Source organism: Nyctibius grandis, chromosome 24 (genome assembly GCF_013368605.1).
Source record: "Nyctibius grandis isolate bNycGra1 chromosome 24, bNycGra1.pri, whole genome shotgun sequence".
Classification (NCBI taxonomy): Eukaryota; Metazoa; Chordata; class Aves; order Nyctibiiformes; family Nyctibiidae; genus Nyctibius; species Nyctibius grandis.
Window position 1 is genome coordinate 5,666,731 of NC_090681.1, and position 18,585 is coordinate 5,685,315.

Consider the following 18,585-nt stretch of genomic DNA (forward strand, 5'->3'; position numbering starts at 1 on the left):
TTAACAAATTTTGCTGATCCACAACTTTGGTGTGCATCCCCCATTTCCTCCTCTGCTCCCCTCAAAGAGAAAGAAATCTAAAATGCTCAAATTTCACAAAGTTTTTGGATATCAGCTTCCTATGTCACTCAAGTGGGGTCAGCACTGTGGTAAGAACTTGCTAGTATTTTACATAGACAAGGTAACACTGCACGAGAATTAAGGGATCCGAGCAGATAAAGGTTAGATATGACTAATGTACCACACGTGCAGGCTATAAAAGCTTCACAATCAGAAAACAGAGAATGGCAGGTTTGGGGAATTTAATGATACTACGAAACTGGACGAGTTCAGTTTTGCAATCAATACAAACCCAGGCATTTCAGGAGCACAGACTACTCAAAAATACCGTTCTGGAGGAAGACAATGAGTAAATCCTCAGACCAGCAGTGCTGGAGCTTGGGCACCACCCTGCTGACACACTAAGGCAACAGCTTAGCTCAGGCTCAACCTAAAGCCTCTCTCAGTTTTTTAATTTAATAACCTACATTGAGATTCTTGTATAACGATTCCTAACAGCTTTATTAGCTAGCTTGCCTAGCGTATTTTTTCATCTTAATTCATAGTTCATAAAACCCTAGAGGAACTGCTTTATTAATGAGCTTTGAGCAGGACTCTGGCTATCATCTGCATCTCTCCAACGCCAGGCCTGGCTCGACAGGACCTCGGAGCTCCTCGTACACCTCACTGCAGGAAAGCAGAATATTGACCCACATATCAAAGCAGTGATAGCTCAGCAAATATTAAAGGCAGAACTGTGGCACTGCTTCCTTCAAGGGATTTAAAAAGATCTTCTAATTCACCATCATTCTCAGTTTCCCCTACGTACAGAATAGCCCAGAGGGCCAACCATGTCCTGAGGTGCATCAAGCACAGTATTGCTAGCTGGTCAAGGGAGGTGATGTCCTGCTCTACTCTGCGCTGATGTGGCCTCACCTTGAGCACTGTGTGCAGGTTTGGGTGCCACAGTATAACAAGGATATGAAGATACTGGGGAGTGTCCAGAGGAGAGCCACAAAGATGGTGAAGGGTTTAGAGGGGAAGCCGTACGAGGAGCGGCTGAAGTCACTGGGTCTGTTCAGCTTGGAGAAGACTGAGGGGAGACCTCATTGTGGTCTACAGCTTCCTCACAAGGGGAAGTGGAGGAGTAGGCATTGACCTCTTCACCCTGGCAACCAGTGACAGAACTCGAGGGAACGGCAGGAAGATACGCCAGGGGAGGTTTAGGTTGGATATGAGGAAAAGGTTCTTCACCCAGAGGGTGGTGGAGCTCTGGAACAGGCTCCCCAGGGAAGCAGTCATGGCGCCAAGCCTGACAGCATTCAAGAAGCATTTGGACAATGCCCTCAGACACATGATGTGAATTCTGGGGTTGTCCTATGCTGGGACAGGAGTTGGACTCGATGATCCTTGTGGGTCCCTTCCAACTCAGGACATTCTATGATTTCAGGGAATTAACAGAGAACCAACACCATTAGCGATTAAGTGGAACAAGGAGATGACAATGAGACCCAAGAACGGTGTCACATACTTATCATGCACATGAAACGTAACAAACATGCCATAAACCAAACCAAAAGAACACCAGCCACAAGAGGAACAGAAGGTCGCAGTTCAGGTCACCAAACGGCAAGGAACGTTCAACATCAAGAAGAAAGTTAAAATTGAAACTTACAATTACCTGCTGGTCTGGGGGAATAAACTCAAGGGCCTTCTGGATCACCCTACAGCCGTACATCTGCAGAGCCAGGGACAGAACGTGCCCACGGATACGTTCTGCCAAGGCTAACTTCTGCTCCAGGCTGCCAAACTGGGAAGATGAAAACCAATCACTACAAGCACACAACCCCTCCCGTGGCCAAGCGGCACGGGAGCCCTCCCACGCTGTCACGCTGAAGTGTTAAACAACACTCTGCCTCCTGAAAAGAAAGAAGCTACCAAGCACACCTCAGTGGATGTCAACAGGCACAAGCCAGACTCTGTTCTGTGTCTGTCAGACAGGCCTGGCACATGTGAAACAAACTCCAGAGTCAAAGGTGCTGCAGCCCCCAGGGTGCCACGTGCCAGTTCACTAACCCTTGACAGGGTTGCTATAAAATTACTGGACAAAAGAACCACCAAGGCTTGGTGGAGAAGGAACAAACCAGTTTCAAGGAGAGATGGGCATCTGCCCAACCTCCTGCTATGACAACACAACAATTCCTTCACTGGAGAAGTTTCCTCTTTTGTTCCTAAGTACGTGAGCACTGACAGCTCAGCACGGCATCCCTGAAAAGTCTCGCTGGACCTACATCTCCTGGATATGTTGCTATTTATTCCTACACCTTTTCTATCTCAAAGCAAAGTGTTACTTTTCAGATGAATCTTTATGAGTCCCACACCTCAGTCACCCCAACAGGAATGATGCAACAGCCTGTGGGAAGGAGATGGCATCAGTGTTGACAGATATCCACCATTTCAGGCAAATAGGAGGGTTTCTACCAGCTCATCCAATACCTCAGAAGAGCAGGCATCCAAGTAAGACTTGTAGGGGAATGCAGACTTACTTCAAAGAACTTCTGGATGACGTAATTTCCAAATACATCGACCATCAACTGGTAAGCTGCCTGGAGGATCTCGTTGAAGACAAGCTGACGTTCTGCTGGGGTAGCACGCTCCAGTTTCAGCTGAATAAACCTGAAAAATACGGCTGGTGTGATGCCACTGGCACGTACGCCCTCAACACATTTGTTAATACCAATCCATTCAGAAGCCTCATACATTAAGCTCTTGCAAAACATGAATCTTTAAAACACAGCTGCCCTACCCAGCAATCTGAAACCTCGGAGTGGTCGCAGCCATGAGGTCCATGGCCACACATCATTGTTGGTACCCCAAAAATCTCCTCATTCCAAACATTCTCCAGTTCTGGGCCCCGCACTTCAAGAAAGATGTTGAGGTGCTGGAGCAAGTCCAGAGGAGGGCGACCAAGCTGGGGAAGGGTCTGGAGGGTCTGACCTATAAGGAACGGCTGAGGGAGCTGGAGTTGTTTAGCCTGGAGAAGAGGAGGCTCAGAGGTGACCTTAGTGCAGTCTACAACTACCTGAAGGGAGGTTGTAGCGCAGTGGGAGTTGGCCTCTTCTCCCGGGCAACTAGTGATAGGACAAGAGGACACAGCCTCAAGCTTGGCCAGGGGAGGTTCAGGTTGGACATTAGGAAGAATTTCTTCTCAGCAAGGGTCATTAGACACTGGAAGGGGCTGCCCAGGGAGGTGGTGGAGTCACCATCTCTGGAGGGGTTTAAAAAAAGACTGGACATGGCACTTAGTGCCCTGGTCTAGTTGACAAGGTGGTGTCAGGGCAACGGTTGGACTCTATGATCCCTGAGGTCTCTTCCAACCCGGTTGATTCTGTGATTCTGTGAAAGCAGATCTCAATAAAATAATACAGCAAGGTCTTGCGTCCAAGTGGCTCTTTAAAGTGAGTTAAGCTATGCCAGTGGGATTAGCAAGCCAATGATGAAGCAAGCAAGCTCCTCTTTAAAGGAGGAACTCCTGCTATCAGCATTTGTACCCAAACAATCTTTAAAAAGAAGGGTCAGAGCATTACACTACTTGGCTTTCCACACCTCCTTTTCCCTGGTTCTGCCTCTTTGCTTCAAGCTGTGATGCAAACGGTAAACAAAGAGCAGCTGTCCCAAAAGCTTCCCATAGCACAAGGTTTTTAATCCCACCTGGATCCATGCTGATCTTGAGAGAACTCCATGATGTGCCCAGCAATCTCCCTCAGCTGTAAATTAGGGTACCGGTTATTACGAAAGTCTTCAAGCAGCCTGCTTCGGCCGGAGGGCATAACGTCAGACATGCCATAGCGCAAGCGAGACGAAGGGAAGAGCGTGCTGCTGGGGCTGAAGAGGCTGGAGGCACTGCTTGCACTGCGGTACTTGGCTTCAGCTCCGGGAGCAGCGGAGATGTAACGGCCGCTCCCGTTTGTGAGCCCTCCTGCGAGGCACAAAAACGAGGGGATTTCACAAGATGAAATAAAGTGGCCGAGGGATTAATTTACAACCTGTGCGTGCCAGTTTACTTCTAATTACTCCTTTTCCATCGAGACGGGGTTCTGACACGGTTCAACTAGGAAGTGTTCTCAACTAAGCTAAAGGAGCTCCCGCTAAAATAACTTCGGTGGGGACGTGTTCAAGCATCGTTCTTCAGCACAGCACCTTTGTATTAGGTTAGGAACAGCCACAGGCTTCAGCAAAGAACAGGCTGTAACAATTTCTGTTCCTCATTCTGTCACAAAACCGTCTAAAGCAGATGAACTGTCAATCCCACCGCTTGCTAACTTGCTGTTTCTAATCACCTTATCCTCCGTCCTTAGTTTCTTTTCCACCTATTCTGCTGCTGTGTGAAAGACTGAAAAGAAATGTGGGAGTAGGGACAGAATTAAGACAAAATTAGGCAAGAAAAAGGCAGCAAGAAGCAAATATAAACATTTTGGATATAAAAACCAAATCAATATTAAATATAGGTAAATAACAATAAATTAAACCCCATAAATATATACTGTAAAAAACACTGCGCTTTCACAAACTCCCTAAAGATTTTCATCCACATTGAGACAGCTGCTGGGTTACCCAGTAACAGGTCCAGGGAACAGGTAATGCTTCATCACACAGTTAAACTGCAAGTGTGGACAGGACCCAACTATAAACCTTTAAAGGTTCTTTCCTTGCCTGTAATGTTTCAACACTTGCTTCAGAGCTATGGCAGAGAACTCTGCCCTCTCCTGCAGGGCTCGAGATCCCTCTGCTGGTCAAAGCCCGCAAGATGCCTTCAGCCAGGATGGTTTTTCCTGGGTAGAACAAAGTCCACCCAAGAAAAATCTTTTTAGCACGTGGGAACCTGCCACCTGAAAGGCCAACGTGGGCAAAACCACCTGAAAAAGAAAATCCCACCTACAAGAAGGCTTGGCAAAGGAGGGAAGACCTTCAAGGCACACGTCGGCAGGGCTGTCCGCAACGAGAGCAGACCTCCTGGCAGCACGTGGAAGTGTTCGATATAAAAATATTAAATAAAATAAAAAAAAGAACTGAGTGAACTGCACTCCTCTGCCACCAGTGCCTGAAGGAAGCTCCCGCGCAGGAAACACTATATGAGAATTAACTATCTGATAACGGCCTAATTAAGTTCCCCTGTCTCTGAGCTGGGCAAACATGTTCTGACTTCTCCGGAGCTGGTGCCAAACCTCCCCTTTTCTCCAGGAGAAGGAGACTCGAGACCTTCCTGTTCACATCTCTCTCTTATGCTGCCTTGCCAATGCTGTGGCCATCATCATCTCTATCTGACTTCTTAATTGAGTAAGAACTCTGAAAAGTGACCAAGTGATATTCCTTACTGCTGGAAGGAGCAGGATACTCAAAGGAACAGTAAATCACCTCTCAGGTAAAGGAAACCCAACAGCAACAAGCTGAGCCATGACATACCAATGTTTTTCATGGTATTCAAAGAGCTCAGAATTACCACTTGTTTTTTGAAAGCCTGGAGCCAGTAAGAGTCAGAGCACTAACGCGCTGAAGTGGAAAACTAGTTCCTGATCATGTGCAAATGGTAGTAAGAGGAAAGGGTTTAGCGCTCACACTGATATCACCTACGCCTTATCTCTTAGTTAAGAGGGAAAGCACAGTTTGCACAGAAAAAGTCTTCTCTGTCAGAGGTTTTCTGAGAAAAACCTTCTGATCTTTTTGGAGATTCAAAATAAATCACCAATTTCTCCAGTTTTCTACCCATCTTTCTTACTTCTGATGGAGACGCTGACTGCAGATCTCCCCATGATGTTCAACATCATACTGGGACAGGTTTCCTAAATCAAGCAAACCCTTCTGAAACCCACCTCTTAGCCACCAAAGGCCACAAACCTTGGAGCACCTCAAGTTCCTTTATGCCAGTGTGTGGCTGGGAATACGGTGACTTTGCCGGATCCCAGACTCCAACGGGTTCTTACCAAGAGCTACAATGAAACAGCTCCTTGTTCAAGAGCAGTACAACAGAGGCTGGAAGCTCCTGAAGCTCTTAGGGACACTAGGGTAGAATAAAGGGGCAAAAACCCCAAACAAGGGACAGGACTCCTGCAAGATGCTGGCACTGAGAGTTTCTCCTGCGTCCTCAGCCAGAACAAACTTCAAAAATGGGTCTGCAAATTGTGTGGAAACATCCCGTCGTGCTAACACCACGCTGTGCGTGCAAAGCACTCGGCACCCACGCACGACAGCAAACCAGTGCTGTAGAGAAGGGCCGGCTGTGGGGTGGGTCTGTCTCTGAAGAGATTGACTGTATTTTCTTAAAAGTGTCTGGGATACGTCAGGAAAAAACTGTATCTGGGGAGGACAAAGTGCACAGACTATATATCCTGGGGACTCCAAGGCGGACACGTTACTCAGACTCACACCGTGGCCGTAACAACTGTCTCCTATTCTGAAATGTAAGTCATCTTCTCGGTGCTCGCTGGGCCACTTGAGACCGACGTTAACCTGAAAGAACGACTGATTTCAGGGGAAAAAAAGGACAATGAAAGGATGAGTCAAAAAGAAAACAGGGGAAGAAACGCACAGGCTGCTGTCTGAAAACAAAGCACTTCCTAAGCCAGCTTCCAGGGCAGTTTTATAAAGCCCTCAAATTGCTCTGCTACGCAGGAGTTCCCAGTATGAAAATTGCCAGAACAATGGGGGAAAAAAAGGAAGAAGAAGAGCTGGCTCTGTGAGAAAGCAGGCGGAGCGGGCGGCCCTGCTCCCTCCCCTCGGAGGGCTCGGCGCAGAGGCGCCAGCAGCGCCCGCCCAGCCCAGGGGACCCCGCGCTGCCGCCCCGGGGCTGGCAAAGGCAGGAGCCAGCAGCCCCCCAGACACCCCCCAGTGTCACTGCCCTGATCTGTCACCCCGTGCAGCCCAGTGCTGGGGTGTGCCACCAGCTGCCCGTGGAGACGCAGCCCTCCAGCCCTCCCAGTCGGTCACACTGACTGGTTATCAACTCCCCAGCCAGTTTTCCCAAAAAATCTCTAATAAATTAAATTCCCACGTGTGTGTATCAGCCTCCTGACACCCACCCTGCCTTTGAAATTACAGGTTGACTACAGGATGGGTCAGCTCTCTCCCAAGCAGCTCCTGCAAGAATATAATAAAATTAAAATAATTACTTATCCACTGCAAACCCTGATCCCCATTCCACACTGGGAAAACCCAGAGCCGGACACATTCAGCCCCAGGCTGCAGCATGGTGAGTGTTTCTATTGGGACCACACCAGCTACGTACACAAGGGCTGACAAAAACTGCTTGGGGGAGTACGTGAATCGATGTGAAGTGTAACCTGGCCAAAATTAAATTTTCTAATTTAAAAAAAAATTGTATTTAGTAATTTATAATTCCATAATTTTGATCTTTTGGAGAAGAGGAGGGCCACTGCTGCCTTCAGAACCCAAAAGTGCATCTTTATTTACACTATTCTAGCTATGCACAGCTGCATATGTTGCGTACACCTTTGAGTTTCAAGTGTGTATTTAGCTCAGCCTTCCTCCTCCAGTAGTTCTTTTCCTCAGAACTGGCTGCACGGTTATTTCAGGTACTCGTGATTGCCCAGACATTTCACAAGGTCACTTTACAACACCAGAAAAAACCCAGCTTGTTAAATACACACCATTTTTCACAGCTATGAGCTTTCAGAGAGGCAGAAGAGCCGGAGCTGGATCTTTACACACGCCACCAACCCAACAAATCACTGACTTGTGCATCCATGAGACCTGACGAACTCAAAGCTACAACTTACACTGCGTTTAGCCACGGATTTGCTGACTGCAAGTCAGGTTTAATGCCAACTTCTTATGTCATCGTGTAACCCTGAAATCAAAGTTATTTGAAGTGACTCCCCCCCACGTAACACAGCAGTAGGACGTGGTTCTAAACCCAACTGCTCTGATTTCCCTTTTTGCAAACACCACGTTTGGGTGTTCCCATCTGTCCTTTTATTTTTCGATATTTAGAAATACTCCTCGTCCTCTTTATCACAAACTACTTCTGATACCACTCCCAAATAGAAAAGGAGGCAGCCTCAAGCTTCTTACAAGGAAAAACAATGCCTGTGCTGGTTTTACAGCATTAAAACTTATTTTATAAGCAAAGGAAACTACAACTACATTGAACACTGTCTTCCATCAGAGGTGAAAGAGAAATTTAACAAATAAAATGACCTTTTAGGGATTTCAAGGTGAAAACCACACAAATGCAGAGCTATTCTGTAGATTTTTCTTGCAGCATTACCAAGCACAACATCAGCCATGGAGGAAACCTGGCTACGAGGAGAGGAATATTTTATCAGGAAGACCCACGCTAACTGCTCTGGGGCACAGCCCATTTACGGATGGTAACTTTGCTTTCTTTCCAGAGTTTGTTCTCTAACAGATTAACCTTTCTCCGATCCAGTTTTTAAGATTCATTCTTTTGTTCGCCTGAAGGGGCAACAGACTTTTTCTAGTGCCAGGTTTGGAATCTGGTTAGTCTTCAGCATTAATTTATTGTAGCTATTTAACTGTCAGCTTAAGGACTGTACAGCTGCATAAATAAAGCTAAAACCCCTTCCAATTCCATTAAAGCTCTGAATAAGGAAAGATGGTAAATGTAAACTTGATCTTGAAAAATCATATTTATTACTATGCCATGTGAACCTTTACCAGCATCAAATTTATCACGCATGCATGTAATAAACATGATAAATACAGTGTTTGATGAGTGCGTATAGGCACAGAAAACTGCCCTGGTCACCACAAGTTCTGTTAAATCCAGACAGATACATGACAGAACCAAACCAAAATGATTTTTTGAGCAAGTACTAAACGATCTGGTGCAGATGCAACAAAACCTATTCTGTTTGTTTACGAGGCCTGGAAATGAACACTTCAGGAAGTTCAGAGGAGCATTGCTTTATTATTTAATATTTGCTTTATTTATTTTAAAGATTTACTTTATTATATGTAAGAGCTCTGGGCCAACTAGAAGCTCTTCCAGAAGATGTAGCTTGCATAAAGTAATGTATCTTCCCAAAATTAAGAAAGCCTCTCCCATGCACTAATGTGCTTTTGATAAGGCCACATTGATGGGAAATTTTCAAAAGCAAACTCACAAAATCCTCCGCTAGAAGCTCAGTACTGCTGCAGATAACAATGCATATTTTGGTTAAAAGAAGAAACTGTATTCTAAGCTCATTAATTTATTATTTTAAACTTAATGGCTATTTTAAAACACTTGACAAGTTTAAGGGTCAGCCCTACATAACTATTTCATTCAAGGATAACAAACAATTGGTGGTGTCACTGAGACCTGTGCGAGAAAATCTTTGTTTTTCAAACACTCGGAACTGTTATCCATAATTTAGAGATGAGGAAAGGAGGAGGCAATACAGAAACCTTCCTGTTTAACAGCTGAACTGCTGCAAGAGACAAACACATAACACAGATGCTACAACTCCTGCTTCAGTGTTTCACCTACTTCTTCTGCAAAAGCTGGGACCCTGCCCCAGGAATAAGAGCTGGGCAGCAGGTACCTCACCCACCCAGCAGCGAGGTGTTCACGTCTCTGCGCCAAGGGAGAGCAGAGCAGAAAGCTGCCGTGCTGGGACAGGGGACCTGTGGCTCTTACCCAGGTTTAAACTTGAAGATGATCCATGTGAAGATAAGGAAGGTGGTGGAGTCTGAGAGTGGCCAGGTCCTTGGCTGGGCAGAGGCATTCCCACAGGTCCAGGAGAGGAGGAAAACCCAAGGCCATTATAAAAACTGTGTCCTATAGGTGTCAAACTGCTGGATGTCCTCTTGTACACGTCACTGCTCCCTGTAAGGGAGTCTCGGCGGGAGCCGCTGCCCGTGTTGGAGTTAGCGACTGGAAAGAGGAAGAGAGTAAAATCGCGTGATGTCAACGAGCTGCTCGAGAGAACCGGAGAGCTGGAGAGCCAGACCCCGTAACAACGTCATCGCACCAGGCTGCTGCTTTGTACCTAAGGGTGTTGCATGTGCCCAAATGAAATGCATTCATTAAAACCACATTGTTAATGATCAAGCAGAAATCCTTGATGTAAAAAAATTAGCTTGAATCCTGTCTTTGCATGCATAGTTTTGTAGTTTTTATACCGACAGAACACATCAAGAAATACAGCTCCAAAAATGTACAAGCAGAAAGGTCAAGAAGATAAAAATCTACCTGCAGGAAGTGACAGAATGAAACGACAGCGAAGGGGTTGGTTTTTGGACACAAACACTTAACACTTTGCTTCTGAGCCTTCAGAAGGAGGCTGGGAGATACTTCAAAGCTCTTTTCCCCTAAGCCTATCACTTAGTTTAACAGAAGATATTGGATCGCCCTCCAAGCACTGCCTCGTATTTGTTCTTTGGCCATTAGCGCTACAACAAATCCAACATGAGATTTTGTCTGTTCATGTTTACTTAAGAGCATGTACAGCTCCGTGTACATTTACCTGAAATCCTTGTGCTCACCTTTCATTATATTAGAAAACGGCTCCTGTTTGCACCAAGCTTTATTGAGATGGAATCAGAATTCAATTTAACACATAAACCCAATGTTTTTTTGAAGAGTTTTCTTAATACTCAAATACAAACTCTTTAAATGCACTGTCAACTTGAGGGAAAAAAAATCGGTTTTGCATTAAAATATTGTTTAATAAATAGTGGAATCATTAACTGTAATGAACTAATCATTTTTTATGACTGCACACAAGTTCTAGAAGCAACAGCCTCACATTTTTATTCATTGATTGAGGGAAAACAAGTTTGTGCATCTTGGCACTGAGCAAACTAGTAATTGAATTGAATTAGTTAAATAAACTGAAGTGAAAGAAGGGAATGCTGTGTTTCCCTGAATCCAAGATTGTTCAAATTCTCAGGCTGGGTTTAAGAAAAATATTTAGAATAACTTTTATTTAAAACTGTGATTTGATGCAGTGACAGTATGTCCCTCAGTCTTTTCTGATGGAGCAGGTTCAAAAGGCATGTTTTAACTCGCCCTTCACGCTGATGAAAGCAGGGAAGTTCAGGACGTAATTACTACCTCTGAGACTAAGCAGTAATTAAAACAATTGTTCTACTTCAAAAAAAAAAACCAAAAAACGTAAGGAAAAAAAAACCCAACCCACAGACATCTTTCTTGTTTGGTTTTATTCTGAAAAAAAAAAATCTTTGTCTCCAACTGCCTAACAAACCAAAACAAACCATGTACGTAACATTTCTCGCAGCCGCAATAACTGACTTTTTTTGGTGTATGATATAAAAAAATCCCAGAATAAAGCATGGAAACCATCTCAGATAAGCTTTTTTAAAATCACAAAAAGTTACTTAGCCATTATGCTGAGGTCAGAGTTAGCACACGGATGGATACCGTGGAGCCAGTTCCTGTTAGTCCAGTATCTCCACCAAGCACATGCAGGTGAAGCCAAGGGAACTCAAAGCTGTTTAAAAACTTAATGTGTAGCAACAAGGGGATGACTGATAATGGATATAACAAAATAAATTCATTACTTTGGTACTTCTATCGTCTACTAAAAGAACTTTCACCAGAAAGTGCTGCAGATTTTGAAAGCCAAAGTAGTCCATAAAGAAAAATTTCCATTTAACCTCCGATGGATGAAGAGGAGGGCTCAGCAGCTCGGTGCACCAGGGCCAGCTCCAGCAGCTCACAAGCCCACTAGCCCCGTTTGGAGCTATCTGCTTCTCTCCTTTTTCCCCCATGAAGAAGCTGCTGTTCTTACCTGCTGTCCCAAATCCTCCCAGCGCAGACCCCAGCGTGGCACCGAGAGAGCTGCTGCTTCCGAATCCCAGGGAAGTGTTGGCAGGTTGGGCAGAGCCCTGAGAAAAGAGTGAGCTGCTCTGGGAATTGCTGCTGAGAGAGTTGTTGCCGTAAAACGAGCTGGATGCCAGGTTGTTGGTGGGCTGCTGCTGGGGTTGGGGTTGGGGCTGCTGAGTTCCGAGAGGGCGAAATGGTCCGTTTGTCGTTCCTGCCAGGCCACCCGCTGCACCGTTGGCCGAAGCTGCAGCTGCTGCAACCGCTGGAGAGAAAGTAAAATTGGAAGGATAGACTAAAAAAATCCATTTTCATAGCAGTTTTGGAAGTGAAAACTTAGCAGGTTCCCTTTATTTACTATCGATTTTTTTCTTTTTCCTCAGGATGAAAATCTCCCTTTCACATCAAACTCTGCATAAAGTCTCTTTACTTTATATCTGAGCTCCACAAGTCTTGCACAGAGCCACTGAATACCAACAGTGCCTAGTTATTATTATTGCTGCTTGTATTATTAGAGCTACACAGATCAAACACACACAAATGTTCCCTTTCTCCTAAGATCTAAGATTCCAATCAATACAGCCACACACTTAGCAACAGCCAATTAAGAAACACAAGTTTTGAAATAAGCAAAATTGTCCTTCAGCGCATGAAATGCAATCCTGTGGTGCGAAGAACATCAAAACCAAGTACTTTTGTTTTTCAGCCAGTTCCAAAGTAAAAGAAAAAGCAAAATAAACAAGAGCTACAAGGAAACAATTAAAAGGCCCGTTTCATAATCCGTTACTAACACTGGCAAATACTGCTTACACGCACAGATTCTGCCTGAAAAAAATCCTTTTAAAGCCTTGAACTCCCCAAGAACCCCAATAAAACCCAAACCAACTCATGGCAAAGGCCAGGCATGTAACATTTTACGCAAGGTGATCCTTTGGGAGTTCTGCACAGGCTAAAACCTTTTATTACAAGGGCAACTACATGCCAGCAGACAAATTTAAATAACTGTCATGAAACCCTACAAAAATATGAGAGTTTATGCGACGCTACCTCTCCGAGGCTGCTCTGGAGGCTCAGCACACAGGGAGCGCAGAGGATGCTCTCAACAACAATCCCCGCAATGGATCTCAGTGAGGGCAAGTGTGTCATCACGGCCAGCAAAGCCCCGAGGATTTCAGGTCCACCCTCCACTGGGGATGGAGATTTTCCACTTGATGGGACTGGGACTCACCTGCTTGAGCTGCGGAGGAGCTGATGATGACTGGAGCGGGGGCTACCAGACGGACGGGGGCCCCCAGGCCGTTCCTGGCCCCGGCGTTCACCACGAGAGCACCTGTTTGGTCGTAGTAAGCAGCAGGAGCCAGCACTGGGTAACCTGAAGAGGCAAATTACAGGTGCACAGGTAAGGTAACAAGCAACGCACCACAGGGCTGATCAATCGTCTTCAGATGAGTAGAGCAGAGGAAGATTTTTAAAGGAAAATCTGAATGGAAAAAGAAAAAGCAACAACAGCTCTGCTTCTCCTGAAGCAAAGAAAAACCAAAAAAAAGCTGCATTAACAGTCTACAACTTTACATTAATAAGACTTTCAGGCAGAGATGACTTTCTTGCCCCCCCCAAACCTACTATACTAGTGTTGCCCTCTGTGTCAATTCAGTTATACAGATATAAAAAGGTCTTAATATACAAAAGCACTATTTCTTTTCTGTCATAAGTACAACGTGTGCTGGGACTTGTCATATATGTGAACACATTGCACTTCCAAGTCTCCCACTGTACACTGAAGTTGCACACACGTGCAAACAAGACAATGAACTTAAAGTTAAGTATTTTTGAAGGTATGTATCATAAAACATTCTTTAAAATATCAATAAAAACTCTTAAATATGCTGGTGATACACAAACAACAGCTTTTCAGTAGTACATAGCTATTTAGGTACCTTGTTGTATAATTCTACAGTTAAATAAAACTTCCAGGAAAAAGTGAAGTGATTCTCCAGGTGGGGTCACAAAGAGAATGTTCTCTCTGAATATCTGCTTTGCAAATATAACCCCCAAAACCCCAATAATGCAGATTTAAGGAAATCTGCAGACAGCTGAAAAACATGCATGTTACAGTTCACTCTGTAATACAGCAACATTCTTCTTAAACCATAAAAAACCCCCGTGTAACAACCACGTGACACTTCCAGCAAGGAGACCTGAGGTTGAAATAATCCCGTTCTCTTACATTTAACCAGCAGGACATACTTCCACATTATTCAAAAAAATACTTATGTTTGCCCTTGCCACTACAATAATATTCTGTATAACTGAATGTCAAAAGCATTTGTACCACACAGCCTCATGGATCAGAGTTAAATTCATACAGCAGCTCCTCTCCTGCAGAATTATAAATGAGAATAAAACCCTGTTTCCTTTTATTCGTTTTCTTTTCTTGTTTTGAAGCCACTAGTATTTGCCTGGAAGAAATCATGAATGGGAAGTCCCTACCCTGTTCAAGTCAAGCACCTGGCAGGGATGGAGAGACAAGGCTAATGAATGGGACTAAGATATCTCTGAGGTTTTAAAATAAAGATCACGTAAGCCAGCGTGATCCACAGAAAAATCTGAAAGCAGCTTTCAATAGGAGCCATCGATTCTTTTGAGTACACAAGCAACTAATGCACCCGTACAGCAATACAGCTGGTAACGGTTGTTTTCATCTGTGACACAGGGACCTAATCCCTGATTTAACTTAAATGCTGCACAGGCAGTTAGGTTCACATCTAAGAGCCTCTCAAAAACACCTCGTATACTCACAGATTAAAACCGAAAAACAATAAAAGCAAACTACTGCTGAACACCAGGCAAACGTGACACCACGCAGAGACAGAAGATATAATTTTCTTAGATCTCCCTGGGCACTGGAGATGTTACAACTCCCATGGAGCCCCTACCTGGCATCCCTGCTGCCAGCCCTTGTCCAAAGGCAAGGGCAGAATTGACGGCTGCCGCAGCCACCAGCGGATCAGTCTGCTGTCCCTGCTGGTTCTGATTTGGGGTCAAAGGACGCTGGCTGGCTCCTCCGCGGAGAACCTGGAGAAGACAGAGGAACATCGATCTGTTTATTTGAGGACCCAGGAGCAAGCCGCAATCACGAGACACTTGCAGGAGCATCAGCAACAATCTAGTTGAAGTTCTTGCACAACTAGTGTGTGGCAACCCCTCCCCTTCACTCAGGACAGAGCTGCCTTCACCACCACGAGCCTTCACGCTACTACCAAGGGTAAATGCAGAAGAGGTAATTTAAGTAACACATCCCCTCTCAGGCTTACTGAGCATAATCTGGAAGCGCTTCATCATCTGATCTCTTTCATTTCTTGATATACCTTCAATACTCGTCCTTCGTTAGAAGTGTTTGCCAGCCATCTGCCCCAGCCCAGCCCACTTGAGCAAAAGCCTTAAAAAGCCCCACGTAGGAGCTGGGGGAGCAGCTGGCACGAGGTGACATGGGTTTTTCCAAGCCCCCGTAGAAAACAGCGACCCAGTGACATGACACTTACTCATTGGAAATAATGACCAAAGATCACACACCGTCTTTTCTATGTAGCTCTTGTGGTTTAAGCACGTTGCTCTCAAAAGGGAAGATGGCAAACTGACCTTTCCTGTAATTACCTGTGACAGGCTTTGTTTGCAAAAGCCTTTTACTCAAAGCCATGATGCAAGAGTCTGCACCCACTAGCGAGGTCAGCTTATGAAAAAAGCCATCCTTTGGTACTCAGCACGTCTCGTTGCAAAAACGTAACACCGCGTGTGTCACCCGATAAAGGTTATTAAAAGGAAAAAATGACTTTGCGCACTGAGAGACTGGGAGAGGATCCTGAAGTTAACTGACTGCAACGTGCATCCCAGGGTTTGCTATCGCTGTCAACGCCTGAACGTGAACTCTTCAGCCTGGGGAGTCTCACAAGCGGCAGCTGCTCGCTGCGCGAGGGCACCGTATGGGATATCCGCGAGGGACGGCAGGCTGCAGGAACGGAAGTGTTGGCATTTTTCATAAATACCCTATTAAGATGTCGTAAGCATCGCAAATCAACTGTCCATAATCATCGCTGTAGGTTTCCAAAACATTTGCCTCAGCGCTTCTTAGAAAAATTTCATCCAAAAAATATCCACTGTATCCTCTTACAGATGGTAGGTTTGCCTTAAAAACTATACCCACGATCCCCATCCATGCCTGCTTCATGGCCATAAAAGTAATGAAAAATAGTATAAAACCTACTGATGACTGGTATTTTTTACTTTAATAGCCTAAGCCTTTGCAGAAGCTCTCTTAGCACACACCTTCCTTACGGGAAAGGCTCCCAGTTTGAATGCCAAAGCACAAATGGCTTTAACACACCCTTAACGCCGCTTTACCTGGGCGCACGGGTACATGCGGGAGGTCTGTTCACCACGCTCCTCTCTGTGACCTGCCGGGTGGGGAGGTTGGATGATTAACTTGGTCAGGAGCAAAGTGTTCTCCTCCTGATCACTGGTCCTGAATCGTTGGTGTGAAACATCACTGCTTTTATTAGCTGAAAAGGCCTTATAATGCTACCAAACATGGGGGTTTGCTTTAGTTTTCATAGCAGAAGCTAAGAAATTCAGCTGCCAATTGCTGTCTTCTAGAACTGCTGCCCCACACACGAGGACCAGGAGGGAAGGCTTTGTGTGACGGTGAGAAAGGAGTCGCCTCACTGTTCGGTAGGATAACAAACCCGTTTTGTCTCCAAGCAGAAAGCACCGCAGGACACAAGCTGATAAAACTGTATAAAGCCAACGTCAGGTGAGGACCAGCGCTCAACCAAACACTAGCCAAACTAGCTGGGGTCGTGCTGGAGAGCTGGCCAGGTCACAGAAGCATTTCCTCTCAGCAAGGGTCATTAGACACTGGAAGGGACTGCCCAGGGAGGTGGTGGAGTCACCATCTCTGGAGGGGTTTAAGAAAAGACTGGACATGGCACTTAGTGCCATGGTCTAGTTGCCATGGTGGTGTCAGGGCAACGGTTGGACTTGATGATCCCGGAGGGCTCTTCCAACCTGGTTGATTCTGTGATTCTGTGACTCTTGACACCCATCCTAGGGGCCCGGCTGAGGTCTGAAAGGAGAAAAGTGGACCATATCCAACCATGTGTCCAAGGGGAACACGAACCAAAACAAGGATGGTGGGATCCCTCTCATCCTTCTAGCATTTAACTTAATTACTCGGGTTTAGTAGCCATCAGTTTAGTCTGAAAGTTTGGATATTGCTTTTTAAATGCTGATTTAAATAGCAAGCTACCATTTTGTACTCCTATATACAACGTCATAAAACGTTTAGGATGGCTTTTCATTATAGCAAAGTAAGAAAATTATCGTTCCCCATTAATTCTCATACCAGCGTCTCAGTTTCTACCTTCTGCTCCAGCATTTGCTAGATTCACATTTGTGTCATCTGCATCAGAGCTACAACTATGACCTTTAAAATACCAGACCTTTAAAATGCTTATTTTACCTAACTGAAGTTAGGAAAATTAATGCAGTTAAATTCCAAGTACAGAAGAAAAAAAAAAAGCAAACCAAACCCCAAAACTGAACAAGAAGTTACGCAGTGATTCACCACAAAGATGCATAACGATTTGCAACAGAAGAAAAAGCACAGGCTATATAATGCAATATGCTGCCACTGCCAAGGGATTACGGCAGAAGAGGTGGCTGGTGCAAACCCCTCCAAGCACACATCATTTACAAAGTTTGTAAGGAAAAACTTCCCCTTATCTGTCCCCAGTGTGACCCCTTCAGTGCTTTTTTGCAAGAAGCAAATCCCATTTAAACAACAGATACCTGTTTCAATATTCATCTCTAACACACTTAAAGGGGTAACAGCAGATCATATGAAAACCCTTCATTAACTTCATTAATTTTGTCCTTTTAGGGGTCAAATTCTCCAAATTTTTGTGCAGACTCAAGCAAAACAGCTGCAGAGTTCACCTTATAAAAATAGCAAATTCAGTGTTCTCTTTTAGCACTCATCTCTTGTCTCCAGGTCCTCACATGGATACCAAACCAATTCGTTCTGCTGTTACCGTGACTCTTTTAAAGCTAGTCTTCACCAAAAAAAGTGTTCTATACTGGAGAGTGCCCTGAAGATAAGAACACACTTATTGACGTATTGGACACACATTTTCATCTTCTCTGTGGTCTTCAAGTTCCAGCAATGGGCACAAAACCAGATTGCAAGATGATGATATCCACTCGCACGCCAACGGCACGTGTTTGCCACCGCGCTGCTCAGCAGCGGTCACCAGCTGACTAGATTATCTGTTTTCCAAAGCGTTACTGTGCAATAATTCACCACCACAAATGTACACGCTCCATGTGGTCCTCCTCCCCCTCTACTCTACCCTGGTGAGACCTCACCTGCAGTATTGCATTCAGTTCTGGGCTCCCCAGTTCAAGAGGGACAGAGATCTACTGGAGAGAGTCCAACGGAGGGCTACGAGGATGATGAAGGGACTGGAACACCTGCCTTAGGAGGAAAGGTTGAGAGACCTGGGGCTTTTTAGTCTGGAGAAGACTGAGAGGGGATCTGATTAATGTGTATAAATATATGAGGGCTGGGTGTCAAGAGGAAAGGGGCAACCTCTTTTCACTTGTGCCCTGCAATAGGACAAGGGGCAATGGATGCAAGCTAGAACACAGGAAGTTCAACCTCAACATGAGGAAGAACTTCTTTACTG

At 45.1% G+C, this 18,585-nt stretch overlaps 1 protein-coding gene across 7 annotated transcripts in view; it reads right to left on the minus strand.

Moving 5' to 3' along the window:
* Positions 1-18,585, minus strand: part of PUM1 (pumilio RNA binding family member 1) — an 80,681-nt gene that overhangs the window by 10,616 nt on the left and 51,480 nt on the right. For 4 of the 7 annotated variants that reach the window (XM_068417600.1, XM_068417603.1, XM_068417602.1 and 1 more), the window contains exons 11-17: positions 14,782-14,920; positions 13,074-13,217; positions 11,814-12,110; positions 9,698-9,934; positions 3,751-4,018; positions 2,586-2,715; positions 1,715-1,849 (exon numbers count right to left, since the gene is read on the minus strand). In XM_068417600.1, the coding sequence (XP_068273701.1) occupies positions 1,715-1,849; positions 2,586-2,715; positions 3,751-4,018; positions 9,698-9,934; positions 11,814-12,110; positions 13,074-13,217; positions 14,782-14,920 (1,350 nt within the window). The remainder of the gene's footprint in view (positions 1-1,714; positions 1,850-2,585; positions 2,716-3,750; positions 4,019-9,697; positions 9,935-11,813; positions 12,111-13,073; positions 13,218-14,781; positions 14,921-18,585) is intronic. The other 3 variants (XM_068417605.1, XM_068417604.1, XM_068417601.1) reach the window with 1 other exon arrangement.